We start from the raw sequence: 18,548 nt of genomic DNA, 5'->3' as shown, positions 1-18,548 counted from the left end.
TAGTGTAACTGCTGGGAACGGGCCCTTGCCAGCAGGGAAGGGGACAGGCAGGGTCCTAACCCTTCTTGAGGCTGAAGGTGGAAGCACGGACTAGATAAGCCACAGCTCCCAGCAAGGAGAAAAGAAGAGCTCTAGATGCGAAGGCACATTCTACCCAGTGTCCCGGATGGTGGGCAGAAGTGGGGGGCAGCCTGGTGCGAGAAGGCGCTGGTGAGAACAAACCAGCCACTCCCGGTTGTTCTGGAAGGCTCCAAAGAAAAGCATCTATTCCTAGGGCTGCTTTTGTGATTGGGGGCCATCCTCATGGCAGTGGACAACCCCTAAGTTTCTGTAAAGTGTGGGAACCAGCGAGGAGGGGCCCAGAAGGCTAGAGCCAGGCAGGAGACACTGCAGGGAAGGGAGGCGTTTCCAGCAGCTCGGGTGAGAGAGACCCACGTGACACCGGCAGAGGCCGAGGGACTCACTGGCACCTTTGCTGCCGGGCTCGAGCTGGCCCTAGTCCTGCCGCAGGCCTCCTTCTGCTGGCGTCCATCAGCAATGGGCAGGGGTAAGTCACTTAACCAGACCACTGTCCTGCACCTGACTCCGGTGCAAGTCACCATCAGAGATCTGGACAGCAGCCATGCCAGGCCCAGCAGGCACTGCAATACCGAACTCCACCGGTTGCAACGTGTCCAAAAAGGAAATGAGTGTAACCTGGCGTGGCTGCCTTTCTACGGGGCCACGTTGGCTCTTGATGACGGCCACTTACCTCTCCAAGTGCCTGGACACCACCTGCCCGGGATGGATACCCAGGCCTTGGGTCTGTCGTATGGAGGGGTCACCCTGGCCATGTTCCTCTCCACACCCGCCTGCACCTCTTCGCTCCATCCACATCTGTGTTCACATTCTCCTGGGGAACAGGTAGCACTGGCCTCTGCACTTTTTCCCCAGTTCTCTAGGCTGGAGTGCTTGGCTGGGCCCGGAGGGCAACTGGCTACTCCAGAGGCGGAAGCTGAACAGGCTGTGGGCAGAGGAAAGGGTCTGGGCAGCGGGTCCCAGAGGAAAGATCCTGTCTGGAACCCTGACCCCGTCTCTCAGTCACAGAGCTGGGAGGCCCAGGAAGCACCGGCGGACTCTGGCTTCTCTCTCCTGCAGGCAGCTGAGGTCAGCGTCTCTAAATTGCTAGTTATTCCTTTCTTCAATTAAGGACAATTCTTCTGACACAGGAAAACTCCCACCAGTTAATCGAATGGCCTTGAGTCCTGATGTGTTTACTCTATCTGAAGGCAGGGCCAGAACTTCCTTGGTAGCAGGTCACAGCCCACGCATTCAGGAGCTGCCCTGGGGGGCCAGGGCCCCACATTCCCTGTTGGACTCCAGATCCACGCAGCAGCACTGATCTTCAGACAGGGACTGGGGCTGCGGTGGAGGTCCAAAGTGGAGAAGCCACGGATGGATCCCGGAAGTGGGTTGTCACGTGGCAAGCCTCCTCCATCTCTGGCCCATTGTCTTCCCATCTGAGAAATGGGGGCGTGGAGGAGGGTCTGGCTAGATGATTTCTATAACTCCCATCAACTCGGCGTCTCCCCTAACCTGCCCCACCCACCCCCTCCCAAGGGTTTGTGGTGACTGGACGGAGAGGTGGGAAGGGTCTCAGTGCCCACCTCAGGGAGCATCTTCCCTGAGCAGGATGTGTTTGCCTATGAAATACACACACACACACACACACACACACACACACACACACACACGTGCACGCAGTGCTGCCTGGAAGTAGGGCCCCTGCCAGACTGTGGTCACTGCTGCCGCTGTGAGCCAAGGGCCCCAGGAGGTGCTCAGGCCCGGGTGTGTCCCCTCTGAGGCTGCTTTATTGTTCCTCTGTGACAACTCACACCCACAGACCAGGTGGCCGAACCTGGACATTATCCAGGCAGTCAGGCCTGTGACTGTGCCCTGCCTGCAGGGGAGGGTGAGAACCAGGCCCAAGGGATAGAACATAGGCTCTAAATTTATCCTACATAACCACAAGCACGGAACTTTCTCAGCCTCCCTTTCCTTATGTGTAAACTGGGGATAATACAAGACATCCGAGGGTATTATGTACCAACTGCCTGAGGTTAAAAGACATGATATATGTGAAGCCCCGAGCATACTGCCTGTCCACTCATTGCTATCCCTGCCTCCACCATGCCCTAGTAATGAGGAAAGGCTGCAGGGATTCACTCACACACTCCCAGCTGGTGACGGATGGCACACACCGGCCAAGAGCTCTGGCTTCAACCTCAGAGCTTCTGAAATTTTGTCTATTGGTCAGCCCTGCTGTCTGGTTCTGGGATCCAGAACTCTGGGGACTGAGGGGTTCCCTGGGATGTGGGACTTTCAGTGCTAAAACCAGGAGTCTCTGGCAAACCAGGATGGTTGGTCCCTCTTGGTGAAGCCACACTAGGGAGTTTAGACAGAGGGCCCTTGGTTTTGTTGAGTGAGGTCCCAGAAGGACCCACAGGTGGGTCAACTGAGGTGCAGATTTCAGCTCAAATGAGGGGAAACCTTCTCACGGTCAGCAGTGCCCAAAGATGGAAGAACTCTTGCTTGAGGTACTGAGTTCCCTGTCCTTGGATATAATACATCAGGAGCTGAAGGGCCACTTGATGGGGATCTGGTGGATGGAGACAAAGCCCCGGGGGGTGGGGTGCTGGGCTAAATGCCCACTGAGGACCCTTTCGGCACCATATGTGCCCCGTTTCCATAGAGGGGCTAATGGGACCCTGGAGTCGGGACAGTGGCTACCCTAAGGGTGGAATTATCCTTTTCCCTGGAAGGCGGGTATGGGACAGGGTGTGTGAGGTGCCCGGCTACAGACGGTAACTGGGCTTTAGCTTCCCAGTTCCTCAGAAGGAAGCAGAGGGCATCTTCTCAAGGGATGGTTTGGTGGGAATTGAAAGGTCATCTGAGAGCAGATACCCCCTAGCCCTTTCCAGCAGCTGAGCCAGGCAGCCGGCTTTGGGGATGTTGGGAGCTGCCAAAGGCTGGGCAGACATCTGCTGGGCCCACCGACCTGGCCCAGCCTTGAGCTAGGGAGAGGTCTGCTCTCCCCTGGGGCCTCCCATCTGGCTACCACCCAGGCGCCACCGAAACGGCTGGCCTTCTCCCGCCCCCTGCTGGGGCTGGGCTGTGGATCCCCGGCCACCACTAGGCAGAAGCCACAACCCCAGTCTCCCCAGCCTCCGCTGGGCCTGTTCACCAGGATGTCTGCGTCCCAGGTGTGGGAAGCAAAGGGGGCTACAGCTCACAGCTAGGCTCCTGGCCTCCCCAGACTGCTCCAGCCTGGAATCCCAGGTGGGCTTTTCGTGTATTTTACAAGTTCCTTTAGAACTAAGGGCACAGAAATCCCTTCCCCTCTGAGGCTAGTTCAGGTCCAGGTTGTGGATCCTAGAAATGATAGCCTGGAGCTGGGGCTGATGGAGGGGACCATCTCTTGCCTCGGATCCCTGGAGACACCTCCCTCTTGGCTTCGCGGGAGCCTCCCGGTGCCCGTTCTTCCTTTCTCTCTCTCCTCTCTGCTCTCTGTCACTCTCCAGGTGCCAGGGTCTCGAATCTCCTCCGAATTTCTCTCCCCCTCTCCCCGTCGGTGTTTCGGCCCCAGGGGTGTCTCTAGCGCCCAGTCTCAGTGGCTCTCGCCCCCGACTCGCGGTCCGCGTGCGCATCTCCCCCTGGACCGCAGCGCCTCCGCGTCTCTGCGCCCGTCCGGGGCTCGGAGCGGAGCGTTTTGGAGCGGTGGCCGCGGCCCCGGGCAGGGGTGCGGGCCCGCGGGGGCGGCGTTGGGCGCCTTCCTCCGTCAGTCCCTCCCCGGCGGCGCGGGGGGGCCGGCGCGGCCGCCGCTCGGCGCCTTTAAGGGAGCGGGAGGGAGCGGCGAGGCGGCGGCGGCTGCGGTGGCGGCGGCCGCGGCGAGCGGGGCGGGGGCGCGGCGCGCGGCGCGCGGCGCTCGGAGTCCGCTCGCGGCCGGAGGCGGCTGGGCAGCCGGGGCCGGGCTGGGAGCCGCAAGGAGAGCGGGCAGCGCCGCCGGAGCCCGCCGGCCGGGCCATGGCCAAGGCTGGCCGTGCAGGTGAGGGCGGGCACCGGGAGGGCTGGGCCGCCGGCGGGGGGAGGGACCCGCGCGTCTCGAGGGGGGGGGGGCCGCCGGCCCAGGTGAGCCCCCGGCGCAGGTGGGCGGAGGTTCCGGGCGGGCTGAGGGGGCGGCGGTGCGGCCGGTCCCCGGGAGAGTGGAGAGGGGGCTCCGCGCGCCCCGCGCCCTTCCTGCGCCCCCGGTCACCTCGTGGGACACCGCGTCCCCTCGCCACCGCCCCGCCGGAAAGGGCCAGGTCTGCGGCGCCTCTGCCCAGCCTGGCGGTGGGGAGCGATCGCCGCCCTCCCGGGGCTCTGGGCAGAGCCGGGCGCGGGGACCGAAGGCGAGGTCCCGCGGCCGCCGCTCCATCCCACGCCCCCCAGCGCCAACCAGGACGCGCCCCCTTGTCCGGCCGCTCGCTCTATCCAGGACGCGACAACCCCCCCCGCCCCCAGCTCAGTCAGGAGACCCAGATTTCTTCTGGGGAAGGAGGGGTGCCCCGCTCCGCACCGGCTAGTGAGCCGTTCCCCCCTCCCCCCTCCCGGACCCTGGGAGGCAGAGCCTCAGGTGCGGAGGTCTGAAGCGGGGCCTCTTCTGGGGTCCCCAGGGCTCTGCCCTCCCCCAGACACAGGCCGTGTGGCCCGTGATGTGAGGGAGTGGGCGTTAGTCATTCGTTCATTCATTCAGCCAGACGTTCATTCACCAACATCTGCTTTGTGCCAGGCCCCGCGCTGGGCACTGGGACCAGGAGGTGGTGGACACTCTGCTCCTTTTTGCACTCTTTGGGCCCATGGTGCCTTGGGAGGGCGGCGGAACGACGGTGGCAGCAAGCCTGGACACAGCAGGGCTGGCTTGGGAGGCTGGCATGTGTAAATCTACCGTGAACTCACACCCAGCCTGTGACGTTGGCAGGTGCCATGCCATCCCCTTGGACTCGACATTGGTCTGGCACGAACCCCACCCTCTACCCACCAGCGATGACATGATGGCATGAGTGTGAGTTCACCCCTGCGCACACTTGCGCTGGATACCGCTGGGCTGTGTAAATCCACTGCCACCCCCCAAATGCTGCCCTGGCCAAGGGCCGGGTCCGGATGCCCCTGTACGTATGCTGGGTGTGTGATTTGGATGCCTGAGAATACACTCCCATTCTGTCCCTGAGGAGTCTTCTTGGGGTGGGGCTGGTTGTGTGAGACACAGCAAGTACGAACACATGTAAACACCTCCTTTCTCACTCCCCTCCCCTTTCCCCCCAGGCAGCTGGAAAAGGCTGTCTCCCTGGGTCCTTACCCACCCCCGCTCCTCCCATAGGGCACATGGCAGGGTGTGTGTCCCGCCCACTGCCCCCGCGCCTCTGCTGCCTGTGTGTGTGCAAGTACATGCACACCCCTTGCACAGATCACCTGCCGCGAGCACTGTCATCACAACAGCAGTTAACAATTGCTGCTTGTCCTAGGTACCAGGCCATGTTGACAGCCATGCCTGGAGGCAGGAAGTGTTACTCTTCCCTTTCTAAAACATCTCGAAACAGGTACTTGGAGAAATAGCTCCCTCCAGGTTGCCCAGAGGGTCTGGGCAGAGCCTAGATGTAGACCCAGGCCGTAAGGACTCCGAGTACTGGATTTTCTCCATTGCTACCCTCGTAGGTTGCCCCCCTCACAGAACAAAGATGCGGTTCCAGCCCCTCCACCTTGGTCTGTGGGTCCTTTGGTCTCTAGACTGAGAGTCCGTGGGAATTTGTTCCGGTGACGGGTGAAAAACTGCTCTGCTTTGAGCATCAGTGCCTGGTGTTCTAACATTTTGTCTTTCCTGCCGCAGTTTCATGCCTGGCCCTTTCCCTCAGGGCAGCACAGACTCCCCTCCTCTGTGGATCAAGAGCCCAGGCTCTTCCCTCCCACCCTCAGCCGCCACCCCAAGGAGCCTTCGGGATTGACCCCAGCAAGATGGGATTTCTCCTCCTCTTCTTAGCTCTTCCAGGCTGCTTTGCATTTTGTAAAGGTCCCTTCTCTTCCTAAGGCTTCTAACCGACTTGAAGACAACTTGTGGTGATGTGTGCACGGATGTCAAAATCTGTGTAGGATGGACTGGTGAGCTTTAGAACAGAGGGCATCCTCAGAGGTAGGAGCTCCAGTCCCTCTCTTTACAGCTAGAGAAACTGAGGCCCAAGGAAGGGCTGTAACTCAGACAGGAGTGGCTATTCAGGATCATCTACCGCGGAGGGACAGGCTGATGGTCAATCAGAAATGATCAGGCCTTCACTCTGGTGGGGAAGAGGGTGCTGTTAGAACCAAAGGAGGCTGAAGGCTGTGAGACGCTGGACTGTGAATGAGGGAGTGTGCTCTCTGACCTGTGAGGTGTTCCGTCTAAAACTGGTCAGGGGAGCCACTGACTAGAGATAGGGGTTTGGGCCTCAGGGCCACCATAGGGCATGACTCCAAGGTCATCACATTGTGGTCTAGTGAAGGCGTCCCAGACCTGTGCAGTGCACAGCCTGAGCAGCCAGCCATGGCCACGTCCACCATGTCACACGGGAGCTGAAGGAAGGCAGTGAAAAGGACTTCCATGCTGCCAGGAGAACCCAGGTACAAGAGAAAATGTCATCAAGTCCTAGAAAGGATTGGATCAATGGCAGAGGGTGGATCCCCAACGGGCGACTACCAAATCTCCGGGGAGATTTCAGCACACAGAACAGCATCGTTACAGTGCCCCGTGTCCAGTCTTGAGAGAAAAGGCGAGAGGAGGGGAGCCATTGGTCTTGCCCCGAGGGAGCGCTCCGTCTAGGGGACAAAGGAGGAGAGAGGCCTGCCTTGGGGATGAAAGTCTGCAGTAGCGAGGTGAGGGCTGGCAGAGGGGAGGGGCCAGGAAATGCACGGAGCAGCTACCTGGGGCGGCAGGTCCCGAGTGCAGTGCAGACAGAGAGGAGGCCGGTGGGGGCTGGAAACAGCGAAGGCTGAATATCTCTAGAAGTTGGGCCTTAAAGGCCGGCAGAATTGGGACAGGCAGGTGGCAAGGAGCAGGCTTCCACGGGCAGGTGAGGCTAGGAGGGTGGGACGGGAAAGGTGTAGGTATGGCGGGTGGGAAGGGGGGTGGGTGGGGAGGAGGTGCCCAAGGGTGGCCAAACCTGGCTGGCTGGGGTGGAGCATCCCTAGGGGGGTGCAGAAGGCCGAGAGGAGCTCCGGAGAGCACGGAGGATGGGAGGGTTGTGTAAGGCTTGGGTGTTTTGACAGATCCCTCTGGCTGCTCCTGTGGGGGCAAAGCGAGGCCAGCCTGGCAGGGCTGTCTTAGTTGGGAAGAGTTTGTGCTGGTTCTTGCCAGCCGCACGGCCCCTCCCTTCCTCCCTGGCCCCCTCTACCCCTCCCTCCACACCCCAGCAGGTTGACAGGGGTGTCTGCCCGTCCGGGGGCAGGGCAAGTGGAAGGCCGTGCAGGCAGGAACAGAGACAACAGCCAAGAGGGTCTTGGAACCTCTCAGGCTGGGCCAGGACCATCTGGAGAGGCCGGGCTGGGGCCACAGGGCTGGGCCTTCCAGGCTGGAGGAACCAGTTTATTTGCTCCCAGGTGTTGGCCTCTGCTCTGAGGGGCGGAGCCAGCGGGCTGGACTGTATCAAACCCAGTAATTCGAGTGAGTAAAATACTGATCCTATAGAGGCAGAGCTGAGAGGACGCTTCCAGAAACTCATGTTCAAAGCCCTCACCACGAGGGGACACTGAGGCCTGCGGTGTGGGGTGTAGGTATTTGCCCAAGGCCACAGAAAAAGGTGGTGGCAGAGCTGGGCGCAGGACCTGTGTTTCCGGAGTTTTGGCTGGGACCTTGTTCTGCTGAGTCAGCCGCCCCCTCACATCCCAAAGCCAGACCTTCTTCTGGGCCCCCTGCTTCAGGGCTCCCAGGTGGTGGCGTGGGGAGTGGCCGGAGCTCTCGGAGGACAGAACGTTTGGAAGCTTGGGAAAGGGACCGACTCTGGGATTCTCAGGACTTTGGGGAGGTGCCAGGAGATTTGAGGAGCGACTCAGAAACTCCCAGGCCGAGGGTGCTGGGATGGCTTCGCTGTGTATCTGGGGAAGCATCACGTTTCTGCGGGGAGATTGCAAATGCACCTTTTCAGGTTCCGAGGGAGAAGGCTAGGGCCAAATCAGATGACCGTGTCCCAACTCAAGGCCTTTCTAAAACTCTGCCCCCCAGGAAGCCTTCGGGGCCTTCCGTGCAGTCGGGGAAGTGCTGGAGCTTGGGCCAGTCTCTGGTTCCTCTGCTGAGTTACGTGTCACAGCAGCCGACCTGGCAGGCCCCAGCAGGCCCCAGATTGAGACCCTTTGCTGCCTCTTAGCCCTGGCTGTGGTGTGGTGTGGTGAGTCAAAGACAGTACAGTTAAAACAGAGTCCTACCCCCAGCGCATGAAGCCCCAGTCCTAGCTGGTGTTCGAGTGGTGGAACACAGAGTATGAGGACATGGCTAGGCCCCCCTTGCTGGGGCCATGTCTGTGTCGGACTGGCCAGAAAGTGGGATGTTTCCTCGTATACATCTTAGTATACAGTGGTAATTCATGGCTAGAAGAGGCTTGGAGATCTTCTGGTCCTACGTGTTAATTATGCAAGTGGGACACCGAGGCCAGAAAGGCAAAGGGTTTTTCTCCGAGCTCTGGTGTCTTCAACGACAGAGGGTGTGAACTCCCAAGACCAGTGAGGCTTTGAGGACTGGGAGCTACTCAGTAGGATCTGGCTGCCCCCCAGAAATTCTCTGGGATTCCAGGCTTGGGAGAGGGAGGGAGAGGGTCAGGGGTTATCATCCTGGGGACAATCTGGCTCATTTTTTGGTAGCAGCCAACATGCTTTACTGTCCAATGGCACGGCAGCATCTCTTTGAAGTAGGGCTGATGTTATTCCCATTTTATGGATGAGAAAACTGAGGCCTGGAAATGTTAAGTGTCTGGTTCTAGGGTCACACATAAAGTCAGAGGCAGAGCTGGAATTAGAACTTAGGTCTCTTCTTCTCTTGGATTCAGCATTCCTAGGGGTTGGACTGTGTAACAAAGAACAGACCTGGCTCTGTCACTGGTTGCCCTTGAACTGCCCCTCTGGTCCCAGTGTCCTCGTTTGTAAAAGGGGAATGGGAAGGAAAGAGTTCGGGGGACAGGACAGCTCTGAGTTTGCTCCAGCTCAAACACTGCTCTCTTTTCCTTCTTGGTCTCGCTCCCCACCGGCTTTACTGTGCCTTTCGGGCCCTCACCTCCTCCCTTCTCCTCCCTCACAAGGGTGGTGGGGATGGGAGGACAAATGGGAAGCTGAGGACCGGGACATGGAGAGCACCTGCCTCTTCGGGGTCCCGGGGCCCCAGCCTATCACCAGATCTGCAGCCAGGAGCCTCGTGGAAGGTGGTGGCCAGGGCCCCCAGGGGAAGGGCTGGGTGGGGTAGGGGGGACGAGAGAATGCATAACAGATGAGTTTGGAAATCAAATGGGATCTGAGCTCCCCACCCACTCCCTCAAATCTCTTTATACTCCCTCTTCTACAATTCTTGTTTTCTAAAGAGAAGGGAAATGCTACACTGCAGCCCCTTTCGCAAACGAATGGGAGCCTTAGTGAGTCACTCCGGAGGTAAATGCCACCTCCAGGGCCCCGCGTCTGCCTGCCTGCGGAGGCCTGCTCAGCCGTGTGGCCACCGGGGGGCGCGCGTGTGAGGTGCCCCTGCCTGTCAGCGGCTGTGGGAGGGCGCTGGGTCCCTGCAGTGGGGCCCCCACCCCGCCTGCTCCAGACTCTCCCCAGGGTGGCATTTGTGAGGTTCGTTCGCGGATGGGGTCACGGCTCAGGCTGGGGCCCGGCTGAGGCTGGGGGTGGCATGTAGGGACTTGGGCTGTGACCTGAGAGTGGGGTGAATACAGGACCTGCGGGGGAGGGCGTTGTGGTTCTGGGGCGGTCAGGGCCGGCAGGGGGGCAGGAGCTAATGCATCCGCCTCTGGAAACCGGAGTTCTCGGGCATTAAGCTGTTCTCTCCAGGTATCCTGGTGGAGGGCTGTGTGTGTGCTTGTCTGGAGCCTCATCTTCCGTTTTGAGGGTCAGCCTGTTAATTTGCAGACCTGGGGCAGGGAAGGCCAGCGAGGAGGTGTTCCCCCTCCTAGATGACCCGTTGTTCGGGAGGGAGGGAAGTAGCCGTCTGCTAGCCGGGGATGCCAAACAAGGGTTGAAAGCAAAAATAGAAACGCATTGGGTTCTGTCTGGGAGGGGCGTGGAGTTCTGGTGGATCCGAGAGGCCTCTTCTGAGCTGTCTGCCGCCGATGCTGTGTTTGCTCGGCTCAGTATTTGCAGAGCACGTCATGTCCTGCGCTCCTGACCTCCTCAGGGACATAGGTGTGCAGGATCCGGGCTGCGGGCTCGAGGGGCTGCAGCTGTTCCACGAGTCTGTCTTTGGGAGGTTTGGGGCTGCTGTGGCCATGGTCCAGCTTGCTGCCCTCCTGATCAGAACTCCCTTTGGCCTGCCATACCCGCCCCCGGCCGCCAGTCCTCCAACTTCCCACCTCCCGTGAGGCTGGTCTCAGCTGAGCAATTCTGAAATCATCCCTTGTGGTAAAAGGAGCTATTTTCAGCCTTCCCATTACTGCCCAGTGGGGGTTGGGGTGGGGTGGTGTTTATCCCTTTGCTGCCTTTTTCTTTCCTTCTTGTACAGTGTAATCTGGAGCAGTGGTGAGAGCATTACGCAGCCCTGCCTCCGGGGTCCCGGCTGGCAATTCCCGGTGCTGTGATATGGCACCAAATGCAGAGCCTGGGGCAGAGGCAACCCGGGGCCCCATCCTTGCTCTGTAGTAACTCCAGAGTGGCAGGTAGCACAAATGGCCTGTCGGAGTCACCTTGGCCCTGGCTGGTGGGGACAGCTCCGCTGCTGCCGCTTGCTTCAGGCTGACGGTAGCCTTTGGTCACCTTACCAAAAAGCTGGCCAGCTCATTGAGGTGGCGGCTCTAAAGGAGCCCCCAGCGTCCTTCGCTGACCCTGTGACCCTCCCCAATCTGGTCTCCCCATGCCCCGATTGGATGCCTGGGTCCCTCCTGGTCTCTTGTTCCCTGCTCCCCCCAGTGGGTCCTGGGGTGATCTGGAGGGGCCCCTCTGTCCTGTCTTTTGGGCTCCCCCGCCCTCCTGAGGAGCCTGCAGGTGGAATTGGCAGGTGCTCTGGGAGCTCCCTTTAGAGGCAGGAGAAAGCCTCTCCCTTATGGAGCAAGAGTCTGGGGGGACCGAGCTGGGACATCTGGGGCTTGAGAGAATTGTTCCAAATAACTCAGAACTGCGGGGAGCCGAACTGGCAGAGCAAATGGAAGTACAATAGATAGCCAAAGCTATTAATCACTAATTCTCTCCTAAATCAGGTAATTAATGGGTATTTAAGTGGCATATTTATGAGATACCAGCAGGTCTTCAAAAAGCACATTTTTTCCCAAAGCGACTGGTTGGCCCAACTGTGTCCTGCTGGGAGACTGGGGTTGTCATCCCACCCCCAGGCCACCCCCAGGCGCAGGGAGCATGACGGGAGGCAGGTCCCGTCTGACCTTCCCTTTTGTCATCGCAAAGAGGGATCGGAGCCCTTCTGAACTGACCTCACTGGGCTGTCGTGAGGATGATAGGAAGTGAAGGCCATGCAAATCCCTGGCAGTGGTGTAAAATGCTGTACAGAATTTAGTGTTAGCTGTGAAAATAGCCTTGAAGTTATATGATACAGTGCCTGGTGCTGTTTATGGCCAGGGTCAGGCCTCAGTCGGTGGCTAGAGGCATTCCTTTGTTTTGAGTCATTGCCGAACGTGTGTCTGGGTCTGTGACTGGGTCAAGGCTTAGTGTGTGGCTTGGCCTGTGCTCAGCTTCATGGCCTGGTTTGAGATCAGGTCCCAGTTCTGTGATTGGGGTTGTGACTTGATCTGGGGTCAGCTCGAGGTTAGGCTATGGTTGAGGTCAAGGTTGGGCCATGGGTAGTCTCAGGAAAATTCTGCATCCTGGAGCCTCAGCCTCAATTCTTGAGTCCACCCCTGGACTGATGGAGCTACGTGGGTCCCCTGGAAGCTGGATTCCTTCAGGGTCCTCCAGGATCTGGGCTCCAGGCGCTGGGAACCCCAGCACACAGGCCCTTCTGGGACTCCTGGCATGTGCCCTGAAACAGCCCAGCACACGAGCTCATCAGTGGCGCATACAGCAGTTTGGGAGATAGTTAGGACATGTTTCTATAGCAACCAACCCCCAACCAGCACTGGTTTCCTTCAATAATGCCTTTTTCTGGAAGCAGCTTCTCCTGGCCTCTTGTTTCTCCCTGGGTGGCCCCATAGCCCCTTGAAGGCTGAGCATGGGCTGGTTGGCCCTGATTGGTCTGGTCAGACTCATCCTGACCCAGAGAGGGGGCCTGAGGACATTCCCTATGGGATACTTCCCTGAGAGGGGGTCCTCCTGAGATCGACCCGGTGCTGGGCCATGCTGAGTGTAACAAGAGCTTTCTCTGTGCCCAGCCCTGGGCTGGGAGAGGCTATGGGCCTGGGGAGGATTCCTATCAGGTTTCTGCCTGGGGGAACCCACAGCCCAGTGAGACAGGCAGGCCTGGACCTACTCTGCAGATTGGTGCTCTGATGGGCACAGGTAAAGGATGTTATGGAAGTACAGAAGAGGCAGGCACCCAGACCAGCATTGGGGTCAAAGAAGGCTTTCAGCTGGGGTAGGGTGGGGATGGAGGGTATTTCAGGTACCAGGGGGTCCAGGAGCAAAGTCTTGGAGGGAAAGAACATGGTATGGGCTGGAGGGGGAGGGGGAGAGGGGCCTCTCCCAGTGGCGACGTGTTACTGGAACCCAGACTTTGGGTGGAGGGGCTTGCGGACAGAGCAGGTCCTGGCCTTAGGTAGCTCAAGGTTTGGGGGGCAGATAAGACACAGCCCCAGGAAGCTGCGCCGGTGGAGAGGAGAGAAGGGCCAGCCATGCACCAGGAGCAGCCCCAAGACTGTCGGGGCTTCGGGGCTTCCAGCCTCAGGGTGAGGAGGGCAGTTCCTGCTCTGCCCTCTGGGCTCCCATTCCAGGGGCTGGAGAAGAAGGAGAGGGGCCCACTCCTGGGAGCTTCCACCTGTGAAAGGACCAAAGAAAGGCCCGTGGATATCATGATTTATTTATGTTATTTAACAAACCCTTTTATAGCACTGAGTGCCAGGCACCATGCCAAACCGTTTTCAAATATTCATTCACGTAATCTTCATAGCAACCCTAGGGAAGGACTATTATTACCCCCATTTTACAGAGGAGGAGACTGAAGCACAGAGTGGTGTAGTGACATTTATTAAGATCACCAGTTGAGAAGTGGCAGAGTTGACAGTGAGAGGAGGAAGGCAGGGCTACGGGAGGAGGGGCAGAGAGGAGGGGGGCCTTCAGAGTCCCCCCAGCCTGCCAGTAGGAGCCTCACTCAGACTCTGCATCTCTCACCCTGCATCCAGCAAGTGGCTGGACCCCTGGGACCCCAGGCCAGAACGGTGAAGTGTGATTCTAAGTGTGTGTGTTGGGGGGGCTGTGTGGGCCACGTTTGGGCTCTGGACTCTACGTGTCCACGGGGCTCCCACTGCCCACGGGATGTCTGGCAGCCTGATGGTTTCCGCAGCATTGATTGTCAGCAGTTAGACCCAGATGCTTGTGCTTGTAGAACCTGCCATCCTCGTGCCTGTGTGTGTGTGTGTGTGTGTGTGTGTGTGTGTGTGTGTGTATGTGAGAGAGAGAGAGACAGAGGAGACAGAGACAGACTGGAGACGAGGGACCTGCCTGAATGAGCCCACAGCCGAGTTCTTTTCTTCGCCTCGGCCCCATCCTCTTCCGAGACACAAATTGCTGGAATCCAGCAGGCCTGCCAGGCCGTGGTTTCAGAGGTGGCCTCAGGCAGGACTGGGCACCGAAGCTGCGGCCACACTCATGGGCAGCAGGCTCAGTGCCAGGCAGCCCACCTTGGCCAGCTCAGAGGTGCTTGTGACTCCCTGGAGGTCTGGAAATTGGTAGGTGTTACTTGAACACCCACAGGGCCGTGGCTGTCACAGCAGATGCCTATGTCCCCTCCCTTGCTCTGATGAGCCAGACTTCTTACTCTTGAGGAGAAGGTTCTGGATCCAGCGTCTCTTGGAAATGGCCCAATGGCTTTGACCCATGTCTCTACTCCCTCCCACCCTGCCCCAGCCTGGCCAATCCTGCCCACCCTTCCTTTAAGGCTCAGATTGGGCCTCCTCCCCCAGGAAGGCCTCTGGGCCCTTCAGCCTGCAGGGTGTCTGCCTCTGGGAGGTCCTGTCCACACCTCTGAGACGAGGTAGGGGTGGCATTTAGCCCAGAGGCTAGGCTGCCCACCCCTCCTTTGTCCTGTGCCCTGTGCAGGGGCTGTGCAGGGCTGGGCCCCGAGGCTGGCACCCAGGAGCTGAGATTGAGCTCATTCAGCTCTGTCCCCAACTCCTTCCTCCTGGGCACCACCTGGCCCAAGGTCTGGCCCAGGAAGAGTCGGCCAATACCCGCCTCCCTCACTTTACTGTACCAGGGCTTTCCTTACTGTGAAATGTCTTTCCCCTCAGACTGGGCTCCTGAGAGCAGGGCGGTGACTCCCTTCTGGTGGGGCTGACCCTCAGGCCGGGGCTGCCCTGGGGTCCCCGGTACTGGGCAGAGCACCCACTGCTGGCTCCTGTCCATCTGTCCATCTGCCTGTTCCTGCGTCCCTGGGAGCCAGGGCCAAGGTGGGGAGGTGGATGACCTCTGGCTGCACCCACGCTGGGGAGACCCAGGCCTGAGACAAGGTCGAGGAGACTGCACTGGACCTGATGGTGGTGGGTAGATGCGCCAGGAGAGAGGGCGGGGTTGGCTCCTAGCAGCCCCTCCCACTGCAGGCCCCCCACCCTACCCCGAGCTTTGCTGGGGGACCAGCGCATCGTGGGGTGTGAAGGATCGTTTGTTTCTCTCTGGATTGCCAGGAAGGATTGAGATATTCCCCTTTCTCTTTTATCCTGATTTAGAGGTTTTTTTAAAATTTGGCCATGCCTCGAGGCATGCGGGATCTTAGCTCCCCGACCAGGGATCGAACCCACAACCCCTGCATTGGAAGTGTGGAGTCTTAACCACTTGACCCCCAGGGAAGTCCCCTGATGTAGAGTTTTGAATAAGTGTGGTAGAGAAGGTGGGACAGGAGTCTGCTGGAAGAAGTAGGCTGAGCCTTGGGGTTGCGGAAGGGACTCTGCAGCCTGGGAAGGGAAGAGGAGAGGAGACCTGGGCCCCGTGCCCTGAGCTCTGCCACAGAGCACCCAGCATGGTGGTCCTGAGCACGGACCCTGGAGTCATGTGGACCTGGCTTCAAATCTTGCTTCCATCACTTATTAGCTTTATGACCTCAATCGAATGACTTCACACCTCTGAACTTTATTTCCTGAGCTGTAAGATGGGGATTCATGACACCCACTCCACGAGGCTTGGTTAGGATTACTTTAGATAATACCTGGGAAGCAGCTAGCAGATCATTTTTGTTCATTCGCTTGTTTGCCAAACACCCCTTGGCCCTCTTTCACCTGGGACCCTGTACTGGACACAGAAAATGCAGAGAGGGGAAGGGCAGGGACCCACCTCAAGGAGATTGTGCTTCTGGGCCTTCGCCCTCGCTGTTCTGGGATCATGGCACCCACCTTCTCTGACCCTCAAGATCGCGTGTGGCCTTTAGCAGCCTGACCTGTGCCCCCTATCTCTTGGGAGACTTCCTGACCCTCTTGGGCATCTGTGTTTCCCTCTTCCTGAAGTGTGCAGGTGATAGACGCTGGGTGGAGGTTGGAACCTTAAAATCCACCTGTTCTGAGCTCCCATCCACAACAAGCAGGCAACCCCCTACCTTATCCTAACCCTAAGCTTAACCCTAATCTTACCTGGTCTGGCTTCATTTCCTCTCTCACCTCCCCTTACACCTGTCTCCCCCTCCGTCACTTGTTCCAGCTCTTATCACAGGCTCTCATCCTCCTCCTCTGCCTGTCCATCCCACGCGTGTGTGCCAGGAGCATGCATACACATACAGACGTACACACTCATGCTTAGCATGTCTGGCTCTTTCTCATCATTCAAGTCTCCACTGATCTGACACCTTTTCAGAAAAGTCTTCCCCTCACACCCCTCCCAAGATACTCTGTCTATCACTGTTTTCCTTTTTTGAAGTATGATCTTTGCCGTTCACTAAAAAGCCTGCACCCTGAAGGAAGAGATGAAGGGAACATCTTCCACCCAGAAGCCAGGTGACGGCTGCTTCCTAACACAATCCGTTCTTATAGGTTCTTTTTATCTTTTTTTTTTTTTTTTTTTGTGGTACGCGGGCCTCTCACTGCTGTGGCCTCCCCCGTTGCGGAGCACAGGCTCCGGACGCGCAGGCTCAGCGGCCATGGCTCACGGGCCCAGCCGCTCCGCGGCATGTGGGATCTTCCCTGACCGGGGCACGAACCCGTGTCCCCTGCATCGGCAGGTGGACTCTCAACCACTGCGCCAACAGGGAAGCCCCCAATATAGGTTCTTTTTTACACCAGGGTAGATAACTGAGGTCCCTCCACACACCTAACTTTCCAGAGGTTGTTTGCAAGGAGGGAGGAACTGTGGCAGGTTTAAACAAACTTATAGTGTGTATCTAAAAACCAGTGCAGGTATGCATTTTGAAAACAAAGAAGCTAAAAGTAAACCAGATAAAAGATGCCTTTGAAGAGAAAAATCAACTGTAGATTTCAGCCACAAAGGAGAGTCCACAATCAGGTGAAGGGTTCATGTGGAAGGAGAAACAGCGCTGGTTCAGCGTTTATAACTCGAACAGGTGACAGAGTTCTTTTGATGACGGGGCCGATCGCCCTTGTCATCATCCCTCGGTGGATGTACAGATCCACGCGTTCATGCCTGTCTATTCTCTAGGCTGTAATTACACTGTAGGAGACACTCAAGGAAGGAGGACGTGTTGGACGTAGGAAGGGACCGTTTTACTTTCTTCCCAGCACTTTCTACTGCTGAAATGATCTTTGCTGCTTCCTTGTTCCAGGTCTGCTTTCCCTGCCCACTGCCACCATCACCCACACCCCGCAGGGTGTAAGGGCTGGGAGGGCCCCATGGCAGGGCCCCGCCCTGTCCCTCTTATTCACCTCGGTGTCCCTGGCATCTCACACAGTGCCCTGCAGGATGGACAGCTCCCTTTGACACCCAGAAGCCCTTTCCCTCTCTGCCCACCTCTAGCTGGGAGAACATCTCCCTCAAATGGAGCTGAACTGGCCTCCCTGCAGCCTTCCCTCCTGGCGGGTTCTCCCCAAGGCCAGCCCGTCACACATGTTATGGGTGTTGCGGTGATCTAAGATGATGGTGGCCTGCAAGGATGGATGTGGTGGTGGGAGTGAGGGAGGGACAACTTCCAGAGCTCTCCTCTTTTCCTCAGGCTCCAGCACACACTCTATTTAGGAGGGAGAGGTTGGCAGGAATATCCTTGCCCTTCTTCATTCTCAGGTGGAGTATACACTGTACAGGTATGAGACCCACCATAACCAGGACCTTCTTGCTGAACCCTCACTAGTCAAACTCAGGACCCAAATCGACTCAGATACAGCTTCAGACAAACCCATCGCTACTTAAACCCTTGCTGCTCACCATCCAAAACTCAGGAGCCAAGTAGATGAGGCTGATATGACTGTCCTGACTATCCAGATTCTTGCTTTCTTAGTAACGGAATAGATTTGGACAGCAAGGGATATTTGCACATTAATATAGGATGTCTGATAGTTTTTATACCTTTAGCATCTATAAAAGGGATAGGTTTATATGAGAAAACATATAAAAGTAGTGTAAAATCGAGAAGAATTTTAAGTGATTGTATTTTTTGAATCACAGAAATCTTCACATACATTTGATTTATACCTAAGCACTTCTTTATTTTATTTTGATACTATTGTAAATGGTATTGTTTTTCAGATTTCAAATTCCAGTTCATTGCTGACATACAGGATTGCAACTGACTTTTGTATTTTGATCTTGTATCCTGCGATCTTGCTATACTCAATTATTAGTTCCAGTAGGTTCTTTTTTTGTAGATTTTGCAGAGTTTTTGTTTTCTAGATAGACAGTCATGCCATCTGAGAGTAAAAGCAGTTTTGTTTTTTTCTCTTCCAACATGTATACCTTTTATTTCTTTTTCTTGTCTTGTTGCACTAACTAGAACTTCCCCCACATATATTTGGGAGATGGTCCCATATCCACGTTAGAAATACTCAGTTATGGTGAATCTGGATTCTCAAACTCCCTTGCAATAAATCCAGGTGTCATGGGCAGGAAATTGCTGATCAGCCTGTCATGCCTCCACACTGTTGGGTGAGAATCAAGAGCTTAGAGGGTCCCCACAGGGAGTGTATGGCAGACCCAGCTTTACACCTAGAAGTGACTCCCAGGTCAGTGTTCCCTGTGGCCTCTGCCTTTTCTGTGTTTCAGAAAGTGCTTTTGGCCTGGCTCCA

The 18,548-nt window shown here is 57.4% G+C and overlaps 1 protein-coding gene across 1 annotated transcript in view; it reads left to right on the top strand.

The window, feature by feature from the left end:
• Positions 1-3,967: 3,967 nt before the first annotated feature.
• The window catches only part of PITPNM3 (PITPNM family member 3), a gene marked incomplete at its 3' end in the record, with an annotated part of 86,011 nt that continues 71,430 nt past the window's right edge, over positions 3,968-18,548 (top strand). Inside the window, exon 1 of the mRNA XM_079725270.1 lies at positions 3,968-4,084. Coding sequence (XP_079581396.1) covers positions 4,063-4,084 — 22 coding nt within the window. The 5' untranslated portion in view covers positions 3,968-4,062. The remainder of the gene's footprint in view (positions 4,085-18,548) is intronic.

The sequence above is a fragment of the Hyperoodon ampullatus genome (assembly GCF_949752795.1).
Source record: "Hyperoodon ampullatus genome assembly, chromosome: 19".
NCBI lineage: Eukaryota > Metazoa > Chordata > Mammalia > Artiodactyla > Ziphiidae > Hyperoodon > Hyperoodon ampullatus.
The sequence above is the reverse complement of the archived record's forward strand: the minus strand, read 5'-3'. Positions and strand labels throughout refer to the sequence as shown.